A 21,020-nucleotide genomic window follows, 5' to 3' on the forward strand; every position below is an offset into this window, starting at 1 on the left:
TCAAGGGCTTCAAAGACTGCCTATCACATCTCTAATTTATGAGTCTTGTTACTATGAGATTATCACATTTAGGATTTTATCAGTAGTGTTCACATAGACCAGAAAAAGTAAGTTAAGCTGGAAGAAGAGTGATCTTTCTGCAGTGGTAAAGGCAGACTGATGAAGAAAATAAAATTTTCTTGTTGGCCAAGAGATGGGAAAAAAACCCCATGAGAAGCCCTCCCAGCCCCCTCCCAGAAATGAACATCCAGCAAAACACTGTAGTGACTGCAGACTTGTCAGGGAAGAGAGATTACATGACTTCAGAATGCAACTCAACAAATGGTGGCACAAAGTTCCTTTCTCGCCCAAGTTTACAGGCGTTTGGTAAGTCTGTAATGCCACCTAACGGATGGGTTTTGCTGTAGCTATAATTGACAGTGACTTGTTTATTCCAACAGCTTTTGATATTTTTGCTATTTTACCATGCACTTTCACATACAGCAGGAGAAAACCAATAAATCATAAAACATTGCTGACCACATTATGAAGCATAAGCTGAGACCAGTTTTCAAGCACATCCTTAGTGAGATCAGCAATCTCACATGTGGGCACACTGACAAATCTGTATATATACTTTCTGTGCCATTTATTGAAACACCAATTTGAGTACCCAAGTGCATAAGTGCCCTACATGCTATAAAGCTTTTATGCTCAGGATAATAAGCAGGATGATTCTGTGTAGAGGATCAAGAGATATTCTGTGGGTCATTTTTCACCCTTGAGAAACTGTTCCTTGAATAACTTATGAAAAGTAACTAGTACCCAAAATATTATTTTAAAGGTGTATCTGCAGCAGATATCAGCCTATCTGGCAATACTAACTAATAAAAATAAATACACAAGGATTTATTTTCTAAAAGCTCACATAATTTGCAGTATATGGTCACTATGATAATATAACTTTGTTAAGTTTATTACTTGGGTTGTTTTTTGGGTTTGGTTTTGTTGTTTTGTTCTGTGGGGGTTTTTTTCAAAAATCACTGCATTTATTCCTAATCATAAGCAGTTAGGAATAAAATGTATATGTCAAATAACTTTATTGCGTTTCATTAAATTAGTTCTACTGTGAAATTTTTAGTGTTTCCATACAGAAGTTTCCAACTAATTTCTGCTTCATTGTTTATGAGTTCTGGGAAAACAGCAATGCCTGGAATAGGTAAGTTTTGGTGGCATTTTCAGGGTTTTGGTGGCGAGTATTTTTTTTTGGGTTGGTTTTTTTTTTTTTTTTTTTTGGTAATACATAAAGTTTTGAAGTTTAGAAATCAATTGTGTAGAAAGACTGAGTACAAATTACTTTAAATACTGCTAACTGATCTTTTGATAAATATATCACAATTAATACTTCAGAACAATACTTCAGTTGCTAAAGACTTGAATATACTGAAACATAAATAAAAATGCCAGAAAGAAAAAGGTGATTCAAAACAGAAAAAGTCTGAAAGTGAGTAGATAAAGATATAGCATCAGACAGATGTTAGTTCATCGCCGACAGAAAACCAGGAAGACAGCAATATTAACAGAGCTTCACAGTAAAGAAGAAAAAAAAGACCCAATTATTGAAACAGGAGATGTGCCACCCCACAGCACACTTCGGCATGCAAGTAGTTATGGGGAACTCTCCCAAAACTTCCCAATCCACATCACAGGAACTCATCTGACAGAGTCCCAGTGTCTCTTTTTGGGCCCAAAATAGAAGTTATAGTGACTAAATATCCTACCAGATGAATTTTAGTCTCTGGCAGGCAGATGACTAAGAAATTGAGACAAAAAGATAATCTACATTTAGTTAAAAAAAACTCAGACAAACCAACCCTATGATCCTAAATCTGTAGACAGAACTCGTTCTTAGGGAGATGGAGAAGTCTCTTGAAGCTTTGTTGCTTTCCTTTCAAACCAAAGCCCAGTTTTACTGGGTTTCCTATCACAAAGACTCAAGAACACTGGTAACACACGTCAGCATCGTACTGGGTCACAACCAAGAGATGAGCATCAGAGTGACAGTGAGCTGCACAGAAAAAAACTGTGTTTAATATAACATGCAAGAACTTCATAGCTTATCTGGTCTCCTCTCCCACAATAACGTAGGTTTTGAAGCACAGAATCTCTGTTACAGCATTAACTGTAATTAATTAACTTAGCAGTAACTTCTAATGCTCGTTTAAAAAATTGAGCTCCTTTAAAAAACCTGTTACATTTTTATTTTTTACAATTATTTAGCCACCTTCAAATGAATTACAGCAAGGCATTCCAAAGAAGTAATGTGGATTTCTTGGAAGCTCCAGAGCTCATCACAACAATGCTAGTCCCTGGTAAATATCAACTTTTCACATTTTTTTGTTTGTTCCTTATGAAAGGTTTTATTATATTAGTGTGTTCCATATGCAAGACCATTGCATAATATCATCCTTAGTCAGATCTGCTTTGGTAAAGTATAGAGGAGAAAGGGACTCAAAAGGTTTTTATTTTAACTACAGAAATATAAAATGCATCAGCAAGGAGAAGACCCACAGTGCTTTATTTTACATACTGTGAAGTTACACTAACATACACTATTTGAGAAAATATCTAGAATAAACAATACTATTTGTGAATGGTAAAATAGACCCTGTTTAAGCTTTTCAAGGAAAAAAAAAATGCTTTCTGATTAAGACTTCAACTTATTCCTACTTACATTGACTGAAGGGAGCCTTAATTACCAATAACTGATATTTACTAACCAACTTGTTGTACATACTTCCTGCTATGTTAAAAAAAGCAAGGTGGTAAAGATTCAGATTATTATTCCTAATACAAACCAATGAGCATGTAACATCTTTCTCCCAGAAAAAAAGAGTTATAAGGCACAGTGCAAGATGAAGCAAAGAAAGCATCAGTCCCATATTTACAGAGAGAGGAGAGCAATTTTGGTGGTTTTTTTTTATTTTAAGGAACACAAATCTATTACAACGAAGCCCTAATTTCCTGTATGTCTGGGTACAGACTATATTTAAAATAATAAAACCCCACTTAGTAGAAAAATAAATGTAGTCCTGTACCCAGGATTTCTCCTTAAAAGAAACTGGCCAAGACATCTTCAGACCTCATGAGCCTGATCTGGACACAAAATTACATGCCAGGGATCCCTGCAGAATCAGAAGATTGCAGTTAATGAACCAAGAATCTCTGTAAATCTTGTATCTTACTGGGATATTGCTGGATTTAAGACAAACTTGACTGTAGCAAACAATGAAGCCTTTCCCCAAAATTCTTTGCGTCCAAGAGACTGCACATGATCCACCAGTGTTCCAGGGTAGTTTTCTCACGGGTAAAGTACAATTAACATAAAATAAAATGTAAATGTAACTTTTAAATGCCTAAATATGGAAGTGTCTGAAATTGGATTCCAGCTACACATTAAAGCATTTACTCTGCCTGCTAAGAAAGATTTCAGTCTGCAGCACTCTATCTGGCAGACAGTTGCCATAGAAACAACATTTCTCACTGTGTACTCCTTGCTGGGGTGGGGGGACCAATGGGAATTAATGCACTCACAGCTCTTCGTACAATTTTATACATTACCTGTAATTTAGAAATCTGTGCACTGATTTGAACTCTGTTTCATGGAAATATGATTTGTATAGATCATCCCACAACTGATCTATATAAATCATCTATGTCTTTGAAAGACAGTAAATGTTCTTGAAGTATAAAATGATGGCTGCAATACACTGCAGTACACTTTAGAAAAGAATTTTAGACACCGTAAAGTGACATCACTGTAAAATCAGAAGAAAAAACCCCCAAACCTGTCTGCAATTAGAACACAAGATAGGCTCTATTTTAAGAGCAAATTTACCTTGGATGAGAAACTTCCAAACTTCCTCTACACATCTGGGTAGCTAAGAACTGAATCAATTGCAAATTGTAATCTGAATCTGATTCGATCAAAGTTTACAACCCAAAAGTCTTTACCAATTAAGTAAAATTAATAAGGATACACTTATGTGGCCAAGAATGATTCAGGAAGACACGTTTTCAAGACTGTTTGGTCCAGTATTATCCTAAAGAGAATTAATTTCCCGTCGTTTAATAAGAACCACAACTTATTACAACCACTCATACACCTGTTAACTCACCCAGTTGCTTCAGCCAATCTACCAGGGTGGCATGAATCACTCAGTTCACCTTCAGTGAATATCTCATTTTTACACAAGATCTGGACTTGAGGACTCCTGAGAACCTTTGAGCGAAGAAAACATAAGCTAAGGGGAAACCATTGAACAATTATAACACTATAACCTATGAGAAATAAATAGTTAAATTTGCATTTTTGGGGGCTGAAATTCATTAATCCACTGATGTTTCAGAGACTACTAGGCTCATAGCCTGAATTCAGGTAAGACTCTTGAGTATTTTCTCATCACGTTTCTTCATGAATAACAATTTTCATTAAAATAGCATTAATGGCAGCATTTATGGATACATACACAAGAAACAAGTTCTGTAATGAATTTCTGTAGTGTGAAACCTATGGAGCCGAGAGCACCCATCTCCCATCTCTGGCATCTCAGATCCAGTCACAATTCCTTTCCTTCCTTCCCATCTCTCTCCATAAATCTTGTGGTTCCTCTCTGCATAAGGCTCCATTTCAAACGGCCAAAGGCGAACAAACACAAATTGGTTTCACCCCAGCACTGTCTATAATCTGGTGATTACAGAACTTTTTATGGGAATGACATTTTACAAGTTCATCAATTCTCTTACTTTCGAGGACAAAATGCTATTAATTCCTAGAGCTGTGTTAAAAAACCACCAGATCAGAATAATGTCACAAGGAAAGCAAGTCATTAAAGGTAACACAACCAGGGAACAGAGTGCTCAGCTTAAAAACTGACACAGCAGCACAGGATTGAGGATTTATGTGGTTTGCACTTGGGTATCTGGGTGCTTAAATCTATGCAACCGCACCTATGACACGTTAATGCTTCTTTTGATGTTATCAAAAGGAGATATAATGCTTGTGATAAAGCCACCTTCCCACCACTTATACTCATCTCTCCCTGTATTCTGAGCACTTTTTCTCACCAGTATTAGCTGCATATATTAAACTAATCTTTCTTTATATATGTTATAGGTATTTTATTTAGGATTTTTACCAGAGGTCAAAGAAGAAATGCCCTTTATGTTAACAAATAAATAAATTCTGCTCTCTTTCAGCATCGTGGTGGGTCCTCAATAACGACTAGAAGCTGTGGTTCCAAGTAATGTTAATGTATTGTCTTTTGTTACACTATCATTCATATTGCAGCGTACAGGTGCATTTATGATGTGATAATGTTCGTTATTATGGATGGGATCTTTTCCACTCGATCCATTTTAAAATCTGGAAAACTGCGTATTCATTACCTTCTCCTCTTGTGACTAGTTCAGTGAAATGAAGCATTCTAAAAACTGAAATAAGACAACATGATAAACTATTTATTTTGTATATACAGTCCAAACTGTCACAGAAAAGTATGTCTTGAATGTATGACTAAATATTTGTGAAAAGTTTTATTATTGCATTAATAAATAATCATTACTTAATGCTGCTGTGGTCTCCTTTTACAAAACTAGTATGAATCTGAACACACATTTTCATACATGTCTGCAGAGAAGCTAAGTCCTTAATGAAAAGAATAAACATAGGGACAACTCTTTGTGCTAATACAGAACTTTGCCCAGGACATTTTCTGCTCGAAACAAGACAAGGCAGTACTATCTTCTCTTAATGGACTCTAGCCTTTACCCTCACAAGAGGAAACATATCTGCCTATCTGTTGTCATTATAGATCCCCAGACTTGACATTTCACAACCTCTATGGCCTGACCACTCAGAAAATACTTTCTTTACATCTCTGGCAGGTTCCTGTAGAGAAACTGCTGTTACAGCATAAATAGCCATAAACCTTGAGCTTGTTTGGAGGTTCTAGCAGGGGAGCAGGGCTACTGTATGCCCTTGACAACACCATCTCTGTGGAGGAGATCACCCTCTTCTACCAGTGTGCAGCTTTGGTAGGGACATGCATGGCGCCTTGAGGGAGGAAGGGGACACCCACCTAGCCAGCCAGGTCAGCTCAATCAATCTGGCCATTATAGGGTGACAGATGTTGTGGCCAGACTGCCCTCATGTCCAGGGGCCTGCGGGTCCTGGTCCATGGCAAGATGAATATGAGTCAGCAGTGCCCTGGCAGGCAGGAGGGCCAACCGTGTCCTGGGGTACATCAGGCACAGCATCACCAGCTGGGCAAGGGAGGGGATTGTCCTGCTCTGCTCTGCACTGGGGCAGCCTCACCTCAAGTGCTGGGGACAGTTTGGGGCACAACAATATAAAAGAGATATAAAGCTATTAGAGAGTGTCCCAAAGGAGGGCCATGAGGATGATGAAGGGCCTACAGGGGAAGCTGTACAAGGAGTGGCTGAGGTGACTTGGTCTGTTCAGCCTGGAGGAGACTGAGGGGAGACCTCATTGCAGTCTGCAACTTCCTCATGAGGGTTAGAGGAGATGCAGACGCTGATCTCTTCTCTCTGGTGACCAGTGACAAGACCCAAGGGAATGGCATCAAGCTGTATGAGGGGAGATTGAGGTTAGGCATTAAGAAAAGGTTCTTCACCTGGAGGGTGGTTGAACACTGGAACAGGGAAATGGTCATAGCACCAGCCTGACAGAGTTCAAGCAGTGTTTGGACAATGGTCTCAGGCACACGGTGTTAGTCTTAGCATATCCTGTGCAGGGCCAGGAGTTGGACATTGATGACCTTTGTGGGTCCCTTCTAACTCAGGATATCCTATGATTCTGTAGACCTGGAAGTAGCAACACTTGCTTCCCCAAAAAGTCATGATGCTCCCCCCGGCATCTGAGGTGTGTACTCCAGCCCAAGAATGGGCAAGCAACCACTGTAACCTCACACCTTCATAGCAGGTTGACAAGCTCTACATGCTACATGACCACTCTCTCCATTCACTTAGCAGTCTAAGGTTACAAACAGTACCCAAAAGTAACTTAAAAGTCATGTTCAATGAAACACCTTCTTGTAGTATTATTTCTAGTATTATGTCTTCTCAAAAAAATTACCATATGTAATTGAAAGGGGGCAGTTTAGACTACAAACAAGCAGAATTCACTGCAGTTAAGGTCCTGTATTCCAGAAATCATGACAAGATCTGAATTCAAGATTAAGAAAGGCATCACATTTATGTTCCTGCATGCAACCAAGGCAATTCGGCTCTTATTTATCAGTAGAGTTCTGAGGCAAGTTAGTTGCCTAAACAAAGGCACCTAGCACATGAGATACTGTAGAGGACACCAACTGGTCTCCAGCTCCCAGCTGAGGATGACATGTGTTACAGGTAGTTTGTCATTTATGCCAGGCCCATGCAGCATGTGGACTGGAATTCCAGATGAGCCCCGGATGAGACAGGTGCCTACCTTTAAGCAACTGAATCAAGCCCTTTGCCAATAAAGTTCATGAGGCCTCACTTCTCCACACAAATGTGGATGTCAGAGAGGGATACATGCCCATCTTAATTTATGTGCCCACGTTAGAGACAAATCTCACGTTTATATCTCTCACAGTAACTCAGCGAAAGTGAATGCTTTTAATACTGAAGTCCACGGCTTTCCTGTATTGACATGATCCAGCTACCAATCTGTCCATTTTTAAAAGGACACTGAAATTACCCTCACAAATGACATCAGTATAAGTTTAAAGGTTTCTTTTCTTTATCAAAGTAAATCTACTTATACTCCTGAACAACTGGCTGCTGTTTTTCCTATGCCAAGATGTCAGTCTAGTGTAAAGCTTGAGGGTTTTTTGTCACTACTGACCTACCAACAAAGGAAATCCAGCGACATGTGACAAGATTCAGGGAAAATCCTTAAGCGAAAAATGACACACTCACTAAGGTTTGTAACACTTCTCCTTTTCACAAAAAAAAAAAAAAAAAATTCTTAAAATAACCTGCTTTAGAACTTCATGTCAATTAGGTGCTGGAAGGGTGAAAAAAGTTGTAGCAGGTCATATGTCCTTATAAGAGTTACTAATCTTTGTATATTTACCAGTTTACTGGTTTATTTATAAACACTTTCATGAATCATACACAAAAAGAAGTTTGAGAAGTTTCACTTAGGAGTTTTGAGAGCTACACACAGAAACTGTCTTGGACACATACTGGGAAAAAAGATCCATATGACCCACTGTAAGAAACTCCCACTGATTAAAACCTAACTAACGAAAAGATTTATTTGCATCATTCAGGAAAAGAAACCTAGAGCCTATCAAATGCAACTTGACAGATGTTTGCATCACTGCAAACATGTCATTTAGCACATTCCCATTTAGCTTTCATTACCATTTGTGACAGAGGGTAAAAATTGCCCGCAGTACCCAAATTATATTATTATAGGTCTAAATACACATTTAGAAGCTAATTATATTCATACAAAATACTTATTATTGATGCCTGTCAACTGACAGATGCTTGCAGGAAATGAACATGTCTTGGTTTGAAAGACAGGTGTCTGCTAAGGAAGGCAGGAGCCCCCCTTGGAATGGCAGATGCAACCCCCTTCCCTCCGAGTTATTATAATTTTGAAATCAAGGGGCTTTTAGGCAAAGACATGGGAAATAGGAATAACAGTTCTTTACTATTATCTATCTATATGTGTATAACCAGTCAAACAAACAGCAATAACTGTGGCAGTAACAGCGAACAATCACAAACCCAGTGCCAGCCTTCTCGGCTGTCGGGCCCTTTCCCCTCGGGTGCAGTTCCGCTCGCAGCCGGCAGGGGCGCTGGCGGCTCCCGGTGAGCAGGGCAGGTGCGATGGTTCCCCCGCGGCTGCAGGGGGCGCTCCGGAGCGAGCTCGGGGAGCACGCGGCACCGGTGCCCTGGGATCCCGGGAAGGGATGGGACAAAGGCTTCACAAACCCCTGGGCAGCCGATCCCAGTGTCCGGCCGGACCCTTGGGAACAGCAGGGACGAGCACAAATTCCCGGTGGCAGATGAGATGTATCCACATGGGGAACCCCCCGGAGGTCTGGGCAGGCAGGTCGAGCAGGGCTACAATGCAGCGAAGGCTCAAAGCAACGGCAGGGGCAGGGCGGCCACAGCCCGGCTCCCAGCGGGGCAGGGAAGATGGGCTGGGGATCCCAGGGTTTCTCTGGCAGAAGGAAAAGCAGCCAAAGAAAGCAGCCTCCCTCTCTGTCCAAATGCCGGAGACCGACTGCTCACACACCCAGGTGAAACAAAGAGCAGCCAGCTCTTTTGTTTTTCTTAAATACCCAGCCATTTGTCCCCCTAGCAACATGTATGGGCAAAATTCCTTTAACAAAAAAAAAAACCCAGAAGAGCTCCTAAAACCCCAACAGAACCACTACTTTCCACTTCCCTATTGGATACCATACTCATTTAAGGGAAAAAGAGAATTAACTGTGCATTGGTACACCCATTTACCTGTATAAGACATATGATTGAAATCTGTCTTGTTCCTCAGTTTTTCCCCATTACTTTCACTTTTCACATTCAAGAACACAAGACAATTATTTACAAAGAACTTTAAGGAATGCAATGCATAGGCAGGTCTCCTGTTTTGATCTGTGATGAGAAAAGATTTCTCGTGTTAGTGGAACTAACAAGAGACTTCATACCTTTAAAGAAGGTATGTGTATCCACAAAACATTAAGGAATATCTTGTGTCAAGATGAAGATTTCAAATTAAGAAGAAACAAGTCAAGTTTTGCCAAAAAAACCCTCAAAAACTAGAGGAGTAGATACCCTAAGACATCTGTTATTTGACACAGCCAGTATTTGTTGTTCCACCTTTACTTCTAAGGAAGGGAGTTGAGAGAAAGCAAGAAGTCCCAGTCAAGTATTGTTTTAGAATTTATGGTCAGGCAAAATATATGGCTACATAACACAAACAGTTCAATGACAAAAATCTGCCACATCAATATATGAAATTTATTTATTTTCACTTCAATCATATTACCATTTCAGGCTTTACAAATGAAAGGTTTGTCTCTTAAAGCATTTAGGCAATTACAGCAAGAAACAGGCATTTTCATAGGTTTCCCAGGGTCATCCTTCCATCTGCAGGCACCCAAGTACTCAAATCTTGAAGACCTACATCAAATGTAGCTCTCTCATTGACGGATTTCTGATCTTCCAAACAACATGTCACTTCTTGCAGATGTCAATGAAAGGTTTATTCTTCACCTGTAAGAGAAACCAAACCTCAAATTACTTCAGTTATAACAGAGCACCTAAAGTTTTCATTTGGGTCTGCTTGCAACTCTTTTCTACTCCATGTACATTTCACAATTTGTTTTGGGATTTTTTTAATGGCAAACAGCGCTATTTTCATTAATCATAGAGACTTAATCTAAAATTTTCCTAGAAGACTGTGTCAACACAGTAACTGTTCAAATGCTGAGCTATGTATTGGTAGCCCTGATCCCCATATCTAAAAAAAAACCCCCAGTATCCTTCGGGACAAATGCAGTCCACAGTCCACCAACTGTAACAACTGCATCTGCCTTGTACAAGTCCCTCTAGGAAGTTTTCTTCATCTGAAAATACAACTTTTACTCATAAATGGGCACATAGTTCAGCAGCGGCTTCAAATATTCAGAACTTGGAAAGTCTTAAGATAGGCATGAACTGTCTGAATACTCAATTCAGCGGCAAACTGTTGAAAACCACCTGCTCCAAAATACAATACTGTAGGATTGTCTGTTTGTCATTAGAAATTTATTCGCAGGCCACCTTCTGCCACTTTTAAGCATCATTCATTTAATTTACACATGCATCTCATCAATCCCTCTGGTTTCTGTGCAGTAAAATGGATGATGAGATGAGTCAACACACTGGAATTTTGGCTGAATTAGCCAAAATTCAGCAGGGATTTCTGCAGGGACCCTCCTTTTTCCTAAACATGTGAAAGCATACAGATTATCAAAATCTGTCCCCCTTACAAACACAGGTGGTGGGAGAGGGGGGTAAATTAGGAAATTAAGGAGCTGAAACTTCCCAATCTGAAAGCAGGTTTTCAAATAAATAACGCTTTCATCTTGAGGACAAATAGAAAGACATAAAATGTCAGAACCAGGGAAAGCTGATTATGGTCATGTATTACTTAATTTTTGTTTTTTCGAAGGGCAGAAATTCTAAAAGCTTAAAAATGCCTCCAAATGTGGCCAACACAGTAATCATGTGGACATACTTTTCCATAAGAGGAATCCTATTTCTAGCAGAACTATATCCCCATGGTCTCAAAAGCAACCTAGTATGTAGCCTAACTTAATAAGATAATGTTTACACAGAAGATTTTCCCACACTTGGGGTTTGGAATGTGATCCAGTAGATGTTTTCTCCTAGCATGTGAAATATTTGAGGATTATTTCATCACAAACATTAAGGTAGTAAACATGGATATCCTTCACATTCATCATTCATTTCTATTAATTTCTCCCCAAAATCAAAGATAATGATAATACAAACTGCATTGAGCTCATTAATGGCTTTGTAGTGGACACTGATGCATGGACAACTAAAACACTGGATTAAGACTTTTACCAAGATGTAAATGTATCAAGATTGTTCTCTTTTATTTTGAAAACATGGAAAGATAACTGATATTTTTCCTGAAAACAAATTAAAACCCCTTTCCCTTTAAGTGGTACTAACCAGGGTAAGATGTCAAATACCAAGTGGAGAAGTTACATACAGAAGTTGTGCTGAACTGCACAATCTGTTCTTTGAAATTTTTACCAAGTTGGCAGGCTAGTTTGAAGGAAAATGTTCCCTCTCAAGTGGCTTATCAAAACCTCCATGGATGATTTTATAACTTCACTTAATACAAAAAAATTGTACGTACTGGTTTTTCAAGTACGATTGGATGATCAGGAAGAAACTCTGGCTTCTTCTGAGAGAGAGAAACATTTGAAAGCTTCAGAAGGAAATCTCTGCTGTATTGGATTCTTTCTGTGAATATACAAAATCACTAAGTTCAACATCTTGTTTAAGGGATTAAGATTGGGAATTCAGAAAAATTATTTGGTTACTTATAGAATAGTAGAAATGCTACATGTGGTATATAAAAATCAGTTTTAAAAACAGGAGTAATTTAAGTCTTATCTTGCATCAGGAAAATCTGAAGTAAATTACAGAGCATTTCACTTTGTTTCAAACCGACACAGTAAATCAAGAGAAAAGAAGAAAAAAAGTGAATCCAACCTTACACCAGACAGACTCCCGTATCTTGTTCTAATTAACAGAAACACCACAAACTAGTCTTGAAACCCACAAGAAAATCTGTTTATAACTCACTCCAAAGTGGCATGTATTTCTAGGGAAGAGATAACAAAAACCATGTGTCTCTTTTCTTGGAGTTAATAAGTTAAATGTCTTTTAACACCTAAAAGTAATTACGAGATCTGCTGCACGTAAATGGCAAACATACTAATAGCAGTGAAATAGTTATGAGGGGTTATGCTGAACCAACAAGAGCCAGGGCTTTTGCTCAGAACATGCAGGCTTCTCATTCAAGTTTACAGCACTATCTCTACTGTGGCATAGCTTTGGATACAGTATCTCTAGCAATGCCTGTATTTTAAAGTATTTAAAATATTGATATTCTCAAACAAGAGCAGAAGCAAGAAGAAAGGAATTAGGCAAAGAAAGAACAAACTTCATCTCTGGTCCTTGATGACAAAGAAGTTTATTCCTTTAGGAATTACGGGCTTCCTGCAAGATTGTTACACTGTCACCTGATGGACAACAGTTTTTGTTTCTCAGACTGTAGGATGTTGACAAGAAAGAAGCTGATGTCAACTATGACACTAATTTTTTCCTGCCTTTGAACACAAACGACTGCAGTAACTGGTGAACCTATGGCAGGGCTTGTGGGTAACTTTGAAAAGAACAGTTTAAAGAATATGAGCATACTTGAAAACTTAACGGCTTGTTTTTTCCTCCCCTTGATTAAAAACCTATGGAGATGATGACTTCTGTAAGGCCTTTGACATGGTCCCCCACAAAAGCCTTCTCTCCAAATTGGAGAGATATGGATTAGATGTTCATTGGATGAGGAACGGGTTGGACAGTTGCATCTGATCTCATGTTGGAACAAGTCCAGAGGAGAGTCCCTAAGTTGATCACAGGGTTGGAACACTACTCCTATGAAGACAGGCTTAGATAGTTGGGGTTGTTCAGCATGGAGAAGAAAAGGCTCTTGGGAGACTTTTGGGTAGCCTTCCAGTACTTAGTGCTGGCCTACAAGAAGGCTAGAGAGGGATTTTTCAGAGGCATGTAGTGATAGGAAAAGGGGGAATGGCCTTAAGCTGAGGGACAGTAGGCTTAGGTTAGATATGAAGAAAAAATTCTTTACTATGAGGATGCTGAGGCACTGGAAAAAGCTACACAGAGAAGCTATGGATGCCCCCTCCCTGGGAGTGTTCATCATCATGCTGAGTGGGGCTTTGAGTAACATGGTCTAGTGGCAGGAGTCCCCATGGCAGGGGGTTAGAACGTGATGACCTTTTAATCCTCTACTACCCAAAACATCCTAAGATCCAAAGAGTAGTGGTCGTGTCTGGATGTAGATAAGTGAGTGATGAGTCGTGTCCCTCAGCATTTCATATTTGGACCAGTACTGTTGAATATCTTTATCAATGACAGACAGTAGGATCAACGGCACCCTCAGCAAATTTACAGATGACACCAACATGAGTGGTGCAGTTGACACACCTGAAGGACAGGATGCCATCCAGAGACACCTGGAAAAGCTCAAGAAGTGGGGCCATGGGAACCCCATGCTGCACTTAAGAACTGCTGAGACAGATAACTGAAAGCACAGTATGACTGAAGAGATATCAAATGGAAATTATTATCTAGAGCTTTAAGTACAGCTGAACATAAAGAGAGTTCTAGAAGAATTTTTACCGTGCAAGGAAAAAAAAGAAGAAAACAAAAGACTTATTTATAAGCAGTAGCTGAATAGAAGGACCTCTAAAGTTGTGTTACGGTGAAGGAAAAGATTACAACAATCAGCAAACCAACAAAAGCCCTTTGAAAACAAATGTGAGAAAAAGTTTGACATTGTGGAGAATTGTGGAGTAGACTCAGGGAGGCATCACAGAGAAATTAACCACTGAAAAAGATCCAAAGTGATGGCTTATACAAGAGATGAGGATCTGATGAGAAGCCATTTAAGGTCTTGTAGAAGAAAACAATCTCTACCCACCACACGCAGAAACAATAAGAAAGTATCAGAAAGCCACCACCAAACACATAGAACTTGACATGTCTGACATCTAACGAGATCCAAAGAACAGAACTCTATTATATTTATCAAGATAAAGAAGAAATGAACCTGAACCTGAAAGGGAATACATAAAAGACTTATTTTCAAGTCAGTAACACATGACAGAACAGAACTACCGCTCAAGAACCTGAGAGATGGCAACCTCAGACTGACAAAAATACAAAAAACTCAATAAAACTTAGTAGAATTCTTTCAATTTTTGAGTACTAAGAGCAACAGAACAAAGCACATCTTCAGAGATTACTTAAGGATTGGAGATTACAGATGGATGCCACAGACAAAAGATGGAAGACACAGACAAAAGAAATTGTCTCAATAACCTGCGTCACTGATGCAGTTTCTGGGACATGTTTAAGAATGAAGAATCAGGTAGGAAGCAGGGCAGAGAAGTACCGTGAGAATTCGTTTGAAACCTGAGATTATCCCTTAATGAAAAAAAAAGGAGTAAAATTTGGACTTGGTTAAACTAGCAATACTCTATGAGTACAGTGGCAATCAGTACAGAGAAAAAAGCATAAGGAGCAAACCTTAAGGACAGTACTGACACAAAAATAAACCAGGATTAATCATAAAAAAAATTAATTCATATCTAACCACCCAAATACTGTTATTTCAGAACCACCATAGAAGAGCAGGACAAGGAAGCCAAAATGCTGAGCTCTTAACCTGATTACATTCAATAGTCTGTATGCCACAACTAAGCCCTGCAGCAGGCTAAGGGACGCAACTCAAATCTGTACTTCTACACACAAAGGCATCTATACAAACCCAGGATTTTGTGTGAAAAAATTTTTATGTTTGGGGTCTTTTTTTTGGGGGGGTTGGTTGGGTTTTTTTGTTTGTTTTGTTGGGTTTCTTTGCGTTTTTTTAAGACAGTTACATCCCTATATGCAAGCAATTCTACCAGTGGAAATTTTCCACCTCAGTCATAGTCAACTTTTACATCTTCTCTAGAGTGTTATGTGAAAACCAGAAAAATTTCATATTGCTCTGCAAACTCAATGCACTGGCTGATAAGAAAAAATAAAATACATCCCACATCGCTTCAAAGTTCAGGTGTCCTCCATCTAGAAAGTACAAACCTGACACAGCTCCCCATGCAATATTTTACCTTTTTTTGCTCCTGATTCATGTTGTTTTGGTTGACAGAGCATCACAGTTTGAGTTAAGATCTTCACTTCTGCCATTTCAGATGACTACAATAGGAAGGAAAGTTATGAAGCTAATCACCTTTAAGTGTATTAAAAAAGGATACATGTTTCTTAGTTAAAAGTAACAGTTGTAGCACAGTTTAATTTGAACCTGTAGAATGTTACTCTTGATTACATACAGTAAAGGAATAGTTCAATAAAACAATACAGGTGAACATATTTGAGAGACATTTTTTACACAGAATTTTACAGTGCTATTGCTAGTTTTTAGAAAGAACACAGTTATCCCCTCCTTTTCCATTATCCCACCTAGAACACAGCCATAAGCTGCTACATTCAGGAATACCAAAAGCAGGAACGACTCTCCTTAAGACCAAAGGATGGACTTGGATTCTCCCACTTAGCGAAAACATCTGCTTCATAAGCATCAAGACCCAGTATCCAGAGTATAATGCCAAGTTTTTTCCAGCTGCCAAAACCTTGAAGAGTGTTTTGGAAAGTCGGAAAGCAGTTTATCCTCATCAGTTTGTCTTAGCTCTGAAAAAGCTCTACAGGTTTAGTTGAGGTATCTTAACATCACTCGGAGTCAGATGGGAAGGGGGCAAGAACTGAAAACTGCTCATCAAGCAGGGGTGGATAGGGCACTACTCAGATGGCATTTGGGGTACCCATGAAACAGTTCATGGTCAAAAGTATTATTAAAAAGTCTTTTCCGTATACTATGTTAAAGAAAAAGTTTTAAAAAATATAAAAAATACAGCTATACCTCAAACAAATGCAATATGCAGCTACATGTAGCTAAATACTGATGAAACTCAGTATTACAACACTGATGACGAGAGGCTTATTTAAAAGGAAGTAGTTTGTTCTTCTGAGTAATTACTGCTCAAGAGACAAGTGTAAGTGTTAATTTCCCTATGATGGATCAAAGATAGGCTCCCAGGAACTTGAGTTGTTTTGTTTTTTTTTTTAAAGTCAAAGGCATCTTGCAGAAGCTTAACACAATAAAGAAGGACTACAGGATTACTAAAACTCTTAAAAAAAAAAAAAAGTAAAAATTTAGGAGCCAGCATTTGTTCTAACAAAACCTCTATCAACGCTCTGAAAAAACATTCAAATCAGAATCAACAGAAAATCAAGCTCAGGCTATGCAACATGAAGCATTCCAATTAGAAGACTTCATTTTCCAGCAAACAGCTACAACCAATTTCAAGTCTGAAGGACATATCCATACCATGTACAAACCCAAGCACTTCTAGCAATAAAGTTTTATGTTTGCTGTCTGAAATGAATTTGTGCATGTGGTAGCAACAAAAGAATCCTGATGTTATTATTTACACATAATAAGCAAAGACAGAATAAATGCATTCTAAGTTTAAAAGAGCTGACTTAAATTCAGTGAAGACTAAAGAAATGCCACATAGACTTTCGTAAGAATCGTAAATTCCTAAGCTGCATTTTTCAGCTATTAGTGCATGCAAATACCAGGGAAAGGCATTCCTGAAACTCCCTGAAACTCATCACTCTTTTCAACAGTTCTGACACTGCTGGTTTAAAACATTCAGAGTCAAGGACACTCCTAGCTGGAAATAGTTTTAATTTGGTTACATAGCAGATCAGCTGACCTCCAATTTATAAATAATTATATATTCACTCAATACTCACCCAGTTAACCTTACTCTGCAAACATACTTCAGTGCTGCTGGGTAATTCAGTCCGAATGTTTAATGCAATGGGTGATGCTGGTGAACATAAAACATTAAGAAAAAATAATTTCAATAGACTCCACAGTATTATTTTGTGATACTTGCCCCAAGAACATTCCTTGGTGCACAGAGATTTTATGGGCATTTATTCACAACTTAAAAGCTCTACATCACCACATGACCCCTTTTCCATTTTTCCATAAATTTTATACAAAGTAAAAACTTATGATGTCACTTAGCTTCAGTCCACATCAGCACAGCTGATGATTCTCTGGTCACCAGAAATTTCTAACTTAACCATAAGAACAACTATAATACTGCAATATCTAGGATTTTAATCAATAGGGATTTAAAATTAAAACCAAAATATTCACACCTGACATAAATACTGAATGATTTTTTTTATAAAAGTTTTTTGGGTTTTTTGTTTTGAACTTGTATGAAAGCTAGATAAGAACAATGCAGTGTAGTGTACTGTACTTGCAATAAAACCTAAATAATCTATTTGTTAAATTATGTATATTTTATGTTTTCAATAGAGTTAACTACCCCAAGAAACCCAAATTTAACAGAGAAGCCTGATCCAGCTTTCTGAAGCCAGATTTCAGATGCCAAGCTAGAAGAGCAGTACCCAAGAGTTCTGCACAAACCTAATATAGTTTAAATTCAGATTTTATCACAGAGATGATGTACTAAATCCAACACACAGCAAGATATTTATCCACTGTAGTATAACAAAGTAACTTCAAAACAAAACAAAACAAAACAAGACATGCATCCTTGTTACTTCCCTAAAAATAACCCAAACTTTGGTAAAGTGAATTGCACCTTAGCCATGCTACTCACCTTGTTTAGAAGACAGTTGATGCACAGGTCGTGCTGGCTGAAGGGATTTACCAATAAACTTTTTTGCTTCTGTAACATTTTGAAACATCGCACTTCAAAAAAGCAGCTGAAATCATTAGCATTCAGTTTCATATATGGATGTTAAGCAGGAACAATCTACCTACTCCCTGTTAGTTGCATTTGACAAGGCAATATTATATCTGGGCAGGAAAAAGCAGAAAGGTCTGATGCATACTTTTTTTTTAGATGATTGAATATGCTGGATAAAATTTGCATGAAGACAGAATCAGACACCTCTCTCATTTTTCCCTTCCAATTGAGCTACCCTAGCTTCTTCTCAAGATTTTTTCCCTGTATGTCTATGTATATATTTGGAGAAAGGAGATGGGGATGTGATGAAAACAAGGGGGTTTCTAACATTTTGGTTCAATGGGTTTTTATTTAATTAACATCAGCATACCCCTTATCAATCTGTTGTCTGCACAGGAGTTCCTTACATATCTACATAAGCTTACAGGACTGTTTTTTAATACCTACTTTAGTTAAATTTAAACATTTTTGTATCTTCCCACTCAGTTTAGCCACTATAGAAGCAACAAAAACTGCTAAGGTCGTGCTGTGCTGGAAAATCTCACGCTTTAAGAAAGCAATCAGTTTGAAAATGTTGATTTGTAATATTTGTATCTTAATGTATCTCCTTCCCATTCCCATCTCTTTTGTAAACTGGGAGATTTTATGATTTGAAGGAATTTCAGCTTCTTTCACAGAAAAAGAATACCAGAAAGAACAACCAACACAATAAAAATTATACTGATTTTTTTTTCTCTAAGAAAGTTTACAAGAAAATAATTGTTATAGCAAAAAAATTCAAGAAATAATCATGACTGTAAGAGTTACAATTACATTGTCCATTTTCGGCATGAAACAGGAAAAGAGAAGCTAGGCTATTAGACCCAGTATCACACCCCACTTTAGTTGGCCTTTGTGTCATAGTAAGAAAACTTACAATCATCTGAGAATTTACTACACTATAATTTTTTGAACACTTGGTCAAGTAACAATTTTCCAACATACGAAGTCTGAGCCCACTCAGGTCTAGAAACCAACTGTTTAATGGTCTGAATTAGAACAACTTAACTAAGCTAGGAAAAAAAATCTGGTTTGATTCTTTGATTTTCCTATCCGCTTATCTTAAAAAAAGGAAGACTTCAAAGCTGTAGTCAAAAGCAGCAATGAAAATTCCTGTAGCTGAATTAAGTAAGACTACAGATGTGGATGACGTATTTCATTTTACCCAGATTAGGAATGCTTGTATAAATCACACATCCTAGATACTGAATATCCACAGAAAGCAATGCAGTAATAATACATATTTGCATCAGAAGAGTGAAAAAAAACGCCAACAAACAGTCAAGTTTTCTTTCATGCCCTGACTAGAAATGATATGCATGCTTTTTAGGCTGGCTAGCTTCCAGAATGCAGCACACCTGTATTTTTTTGTAGTGTTCTGACAATAAAAACAAGTTGCGTGGTGACAGCAAAACAACACATTTTGCCCCTCTTCCCTCGCCCTCCCCCAGGAAGAGGCTAGAAAAGATCTCAACAAGTTGTCTAGCCCAACCTCCTCAATTAATAGAGTATTCTTTCTGATCAGTATCAAGGAAAGTGAAGAAAGATTAGTTTTAATACCTAAGAAATAAACTGCTTCCATGAGAGACTACTGCAGTAGGGGAATTCCCCCTTACAAGGCCACACTTCTTCTTTGGGGTCATTCCCGTGGGAGACCTGCCCAGCAGAACGGAAGCTTTCTGGCTCCAGCTAACAGGCCTAGCAGCAGTTCTGTAGCTTTCGTGTCTTAACAAGCTGGACATTGACAGCAACCATGTTACGAGAGCCCATCTGAAGTGTTTGGAAGGCTTTTTCCTAAATGTGTGAAGGGGATTTGATGCTATTTTCGTGAAAAATCCCCACGAGTAACGGGAAACTGACCGGCCTCTCGCCCGAAATAGCCCCGCACTCGGAACCCCACAGCCCCCAGGAAACAAAACCTCCCTCCGCTGCCCTGCCCCTCGCCCTCTCCACAGCCTCCGTGCCCTCCTTTGGGCCGGGGGATGCCCAGCCCACCTCCAGCCGCCGGCAGCGCCCCGCGATCCCGCTGCCCGTGGGTCCCGGTCCGTCCCTCAGCGCCGGTCGGGCGGGGCGGTCTTCGCGCGGCGGCTCGGCCGCGGCCGCGTGCCGGGCGGGGCCGTTCAACGTCGCGCCGCGGGCCGGGCACGGCCGGGCGGCTCCGCGGGGCTGCCCCGCCGCTTCCCGCCGCTTGCCGCCGCTTCCCGCGGTCCCTTGGGATTCAGGGAAGCGGTGCACGCCTGAGAGGTGCCCTACGAGGCCCTGCCAAGGAGCAGGAGAGGCGAGATGAGGTGCTGCGGCCCAGCTCCCTCTCGGGTTAGACCTGAGAGGGACTGGAAACAGATGAAGATGGTGTCCTCTGTCCCACAAGGGGAGTCATGTTCCGTCAGGGCCTTACAGTGGAAACTGGGAGAAATAAGCGACTTTTGAACACAACTGTGAGGCCTCTACAGCTAACCTCATCCAGAAAGAAAAGGGCAATCCACAGGCCTTGGAAAGCTGTCAGTGAATTGGAAAACTGCCCTTGCCAATCTGCCCCATGGCACCAGGCAGGAGGGACCAGAGAACAGCCTCTGGCTTCTCAGTTACAGAAGTGATGGCATCCTTCATGGTTTGGAAATACAAATTTTTTCTCATTTTTTCTCACAACATGTAATCAACAAAAACAATGGGCATGCCCTGCTAACTCCCAGAGGAGCAGACTAAAGTTCCCTCATGTTAGTTTGCTGGACTTCACCTTACTTAAAAGTATACAACGTTAATTAAAAGTCCTGAAGTTTTTGTTGATTTTTTTTTAACATATAT

General features: G+C 39.3%; 2 protein-coding genes across 4 annotated transcripts in view; one reads left to right on the forward strand and one right to left on the reverse strand.

Annotated features, from left to right (window-relative positions):
- NECAB1 (N-terminal EF-hand calcium binding protein 1) overlaps positions 1 to 5,607 on the forward strand; it is a 58,083-nt gene extending 52,476 nt beyond the window's left edge. For both annotated transcript variants that reach the window (XM_032128996.1, XM_032128987.1), the window contains exons 11-13: positions 1,121 to 1,198; positions 2,260 to 2,351; positions 5,239 to 5,607. In XM_032128996.1, coding sequence (XP_031984887.1) covers positions 1,121 to 1,198; positions 2,260 to 2,351; positions 5,239 to 5,267 — 199 coding nt within the window. In that variant the 3' untranslated portion in view covers positions 5,268 to 5,607. The remainder of the gene's footprint in view (positions 1 to 1,120; positions 1,199 to 2,259; positions 2,352 to 5,238) is intronic.
- Positions 5,608 to 10,002: 4,395 nt separating this feature from the next.
- Positions 10,003 to 20,289, reverse strand: C1H8orf88 (chromosome 1 C8orf88 homolog). 2 transcript variants are annotated; one of them, XM_032129010.1, is made up of 6 exons: positions 20,214 to 20,289; positions 18,090 to 18,195; positions 17,203 to 17,279; positions 15,498 to 15,582; positions 11,939 to 12,045; positions 10,003 to 10,278 (listed from the first exon to the last, which is right to left on the reverse strand). In XM_032129010.1, exons 2-6 carry the CDS (start codon positions 18,175 to 18,177, stop codon positions 10,240 to 10,242), a joined length of 396 nt encoding a protein of 131 aa, XP_031984901.1. In that variant the 5' UTR covers positions 18,178 to 18,195; positions 20,214 to 20,289; the 3' UTR covers positions 10,003 to 10,239. The 2 variants fall into 2 exon arrangements, with proteins under 2 accessions (XP_031984901.1, XP_031984912.1); XM_032129021.1 differs by lacking the exon at positions 20,214 to 20,289 and having other exon boundaries at positions 18,090 to 20,103.
- Positions 20,290 to 21,020: the final 731 nt, after the last annotated feature.

Source organism: Corvus moneduloides, chromosome 1, assembly GCF_009650955.1.
Source record: "Corvus moneduloides isolate bCorMon1 chromosome 1, bCorMon1.pri, whole genome shotgun sequence".
NCBI lineage: Eukaryota > Metazoa > Chordata > Aves > Passeriformes > Corvidae > Corvus > Corvus moneduloides.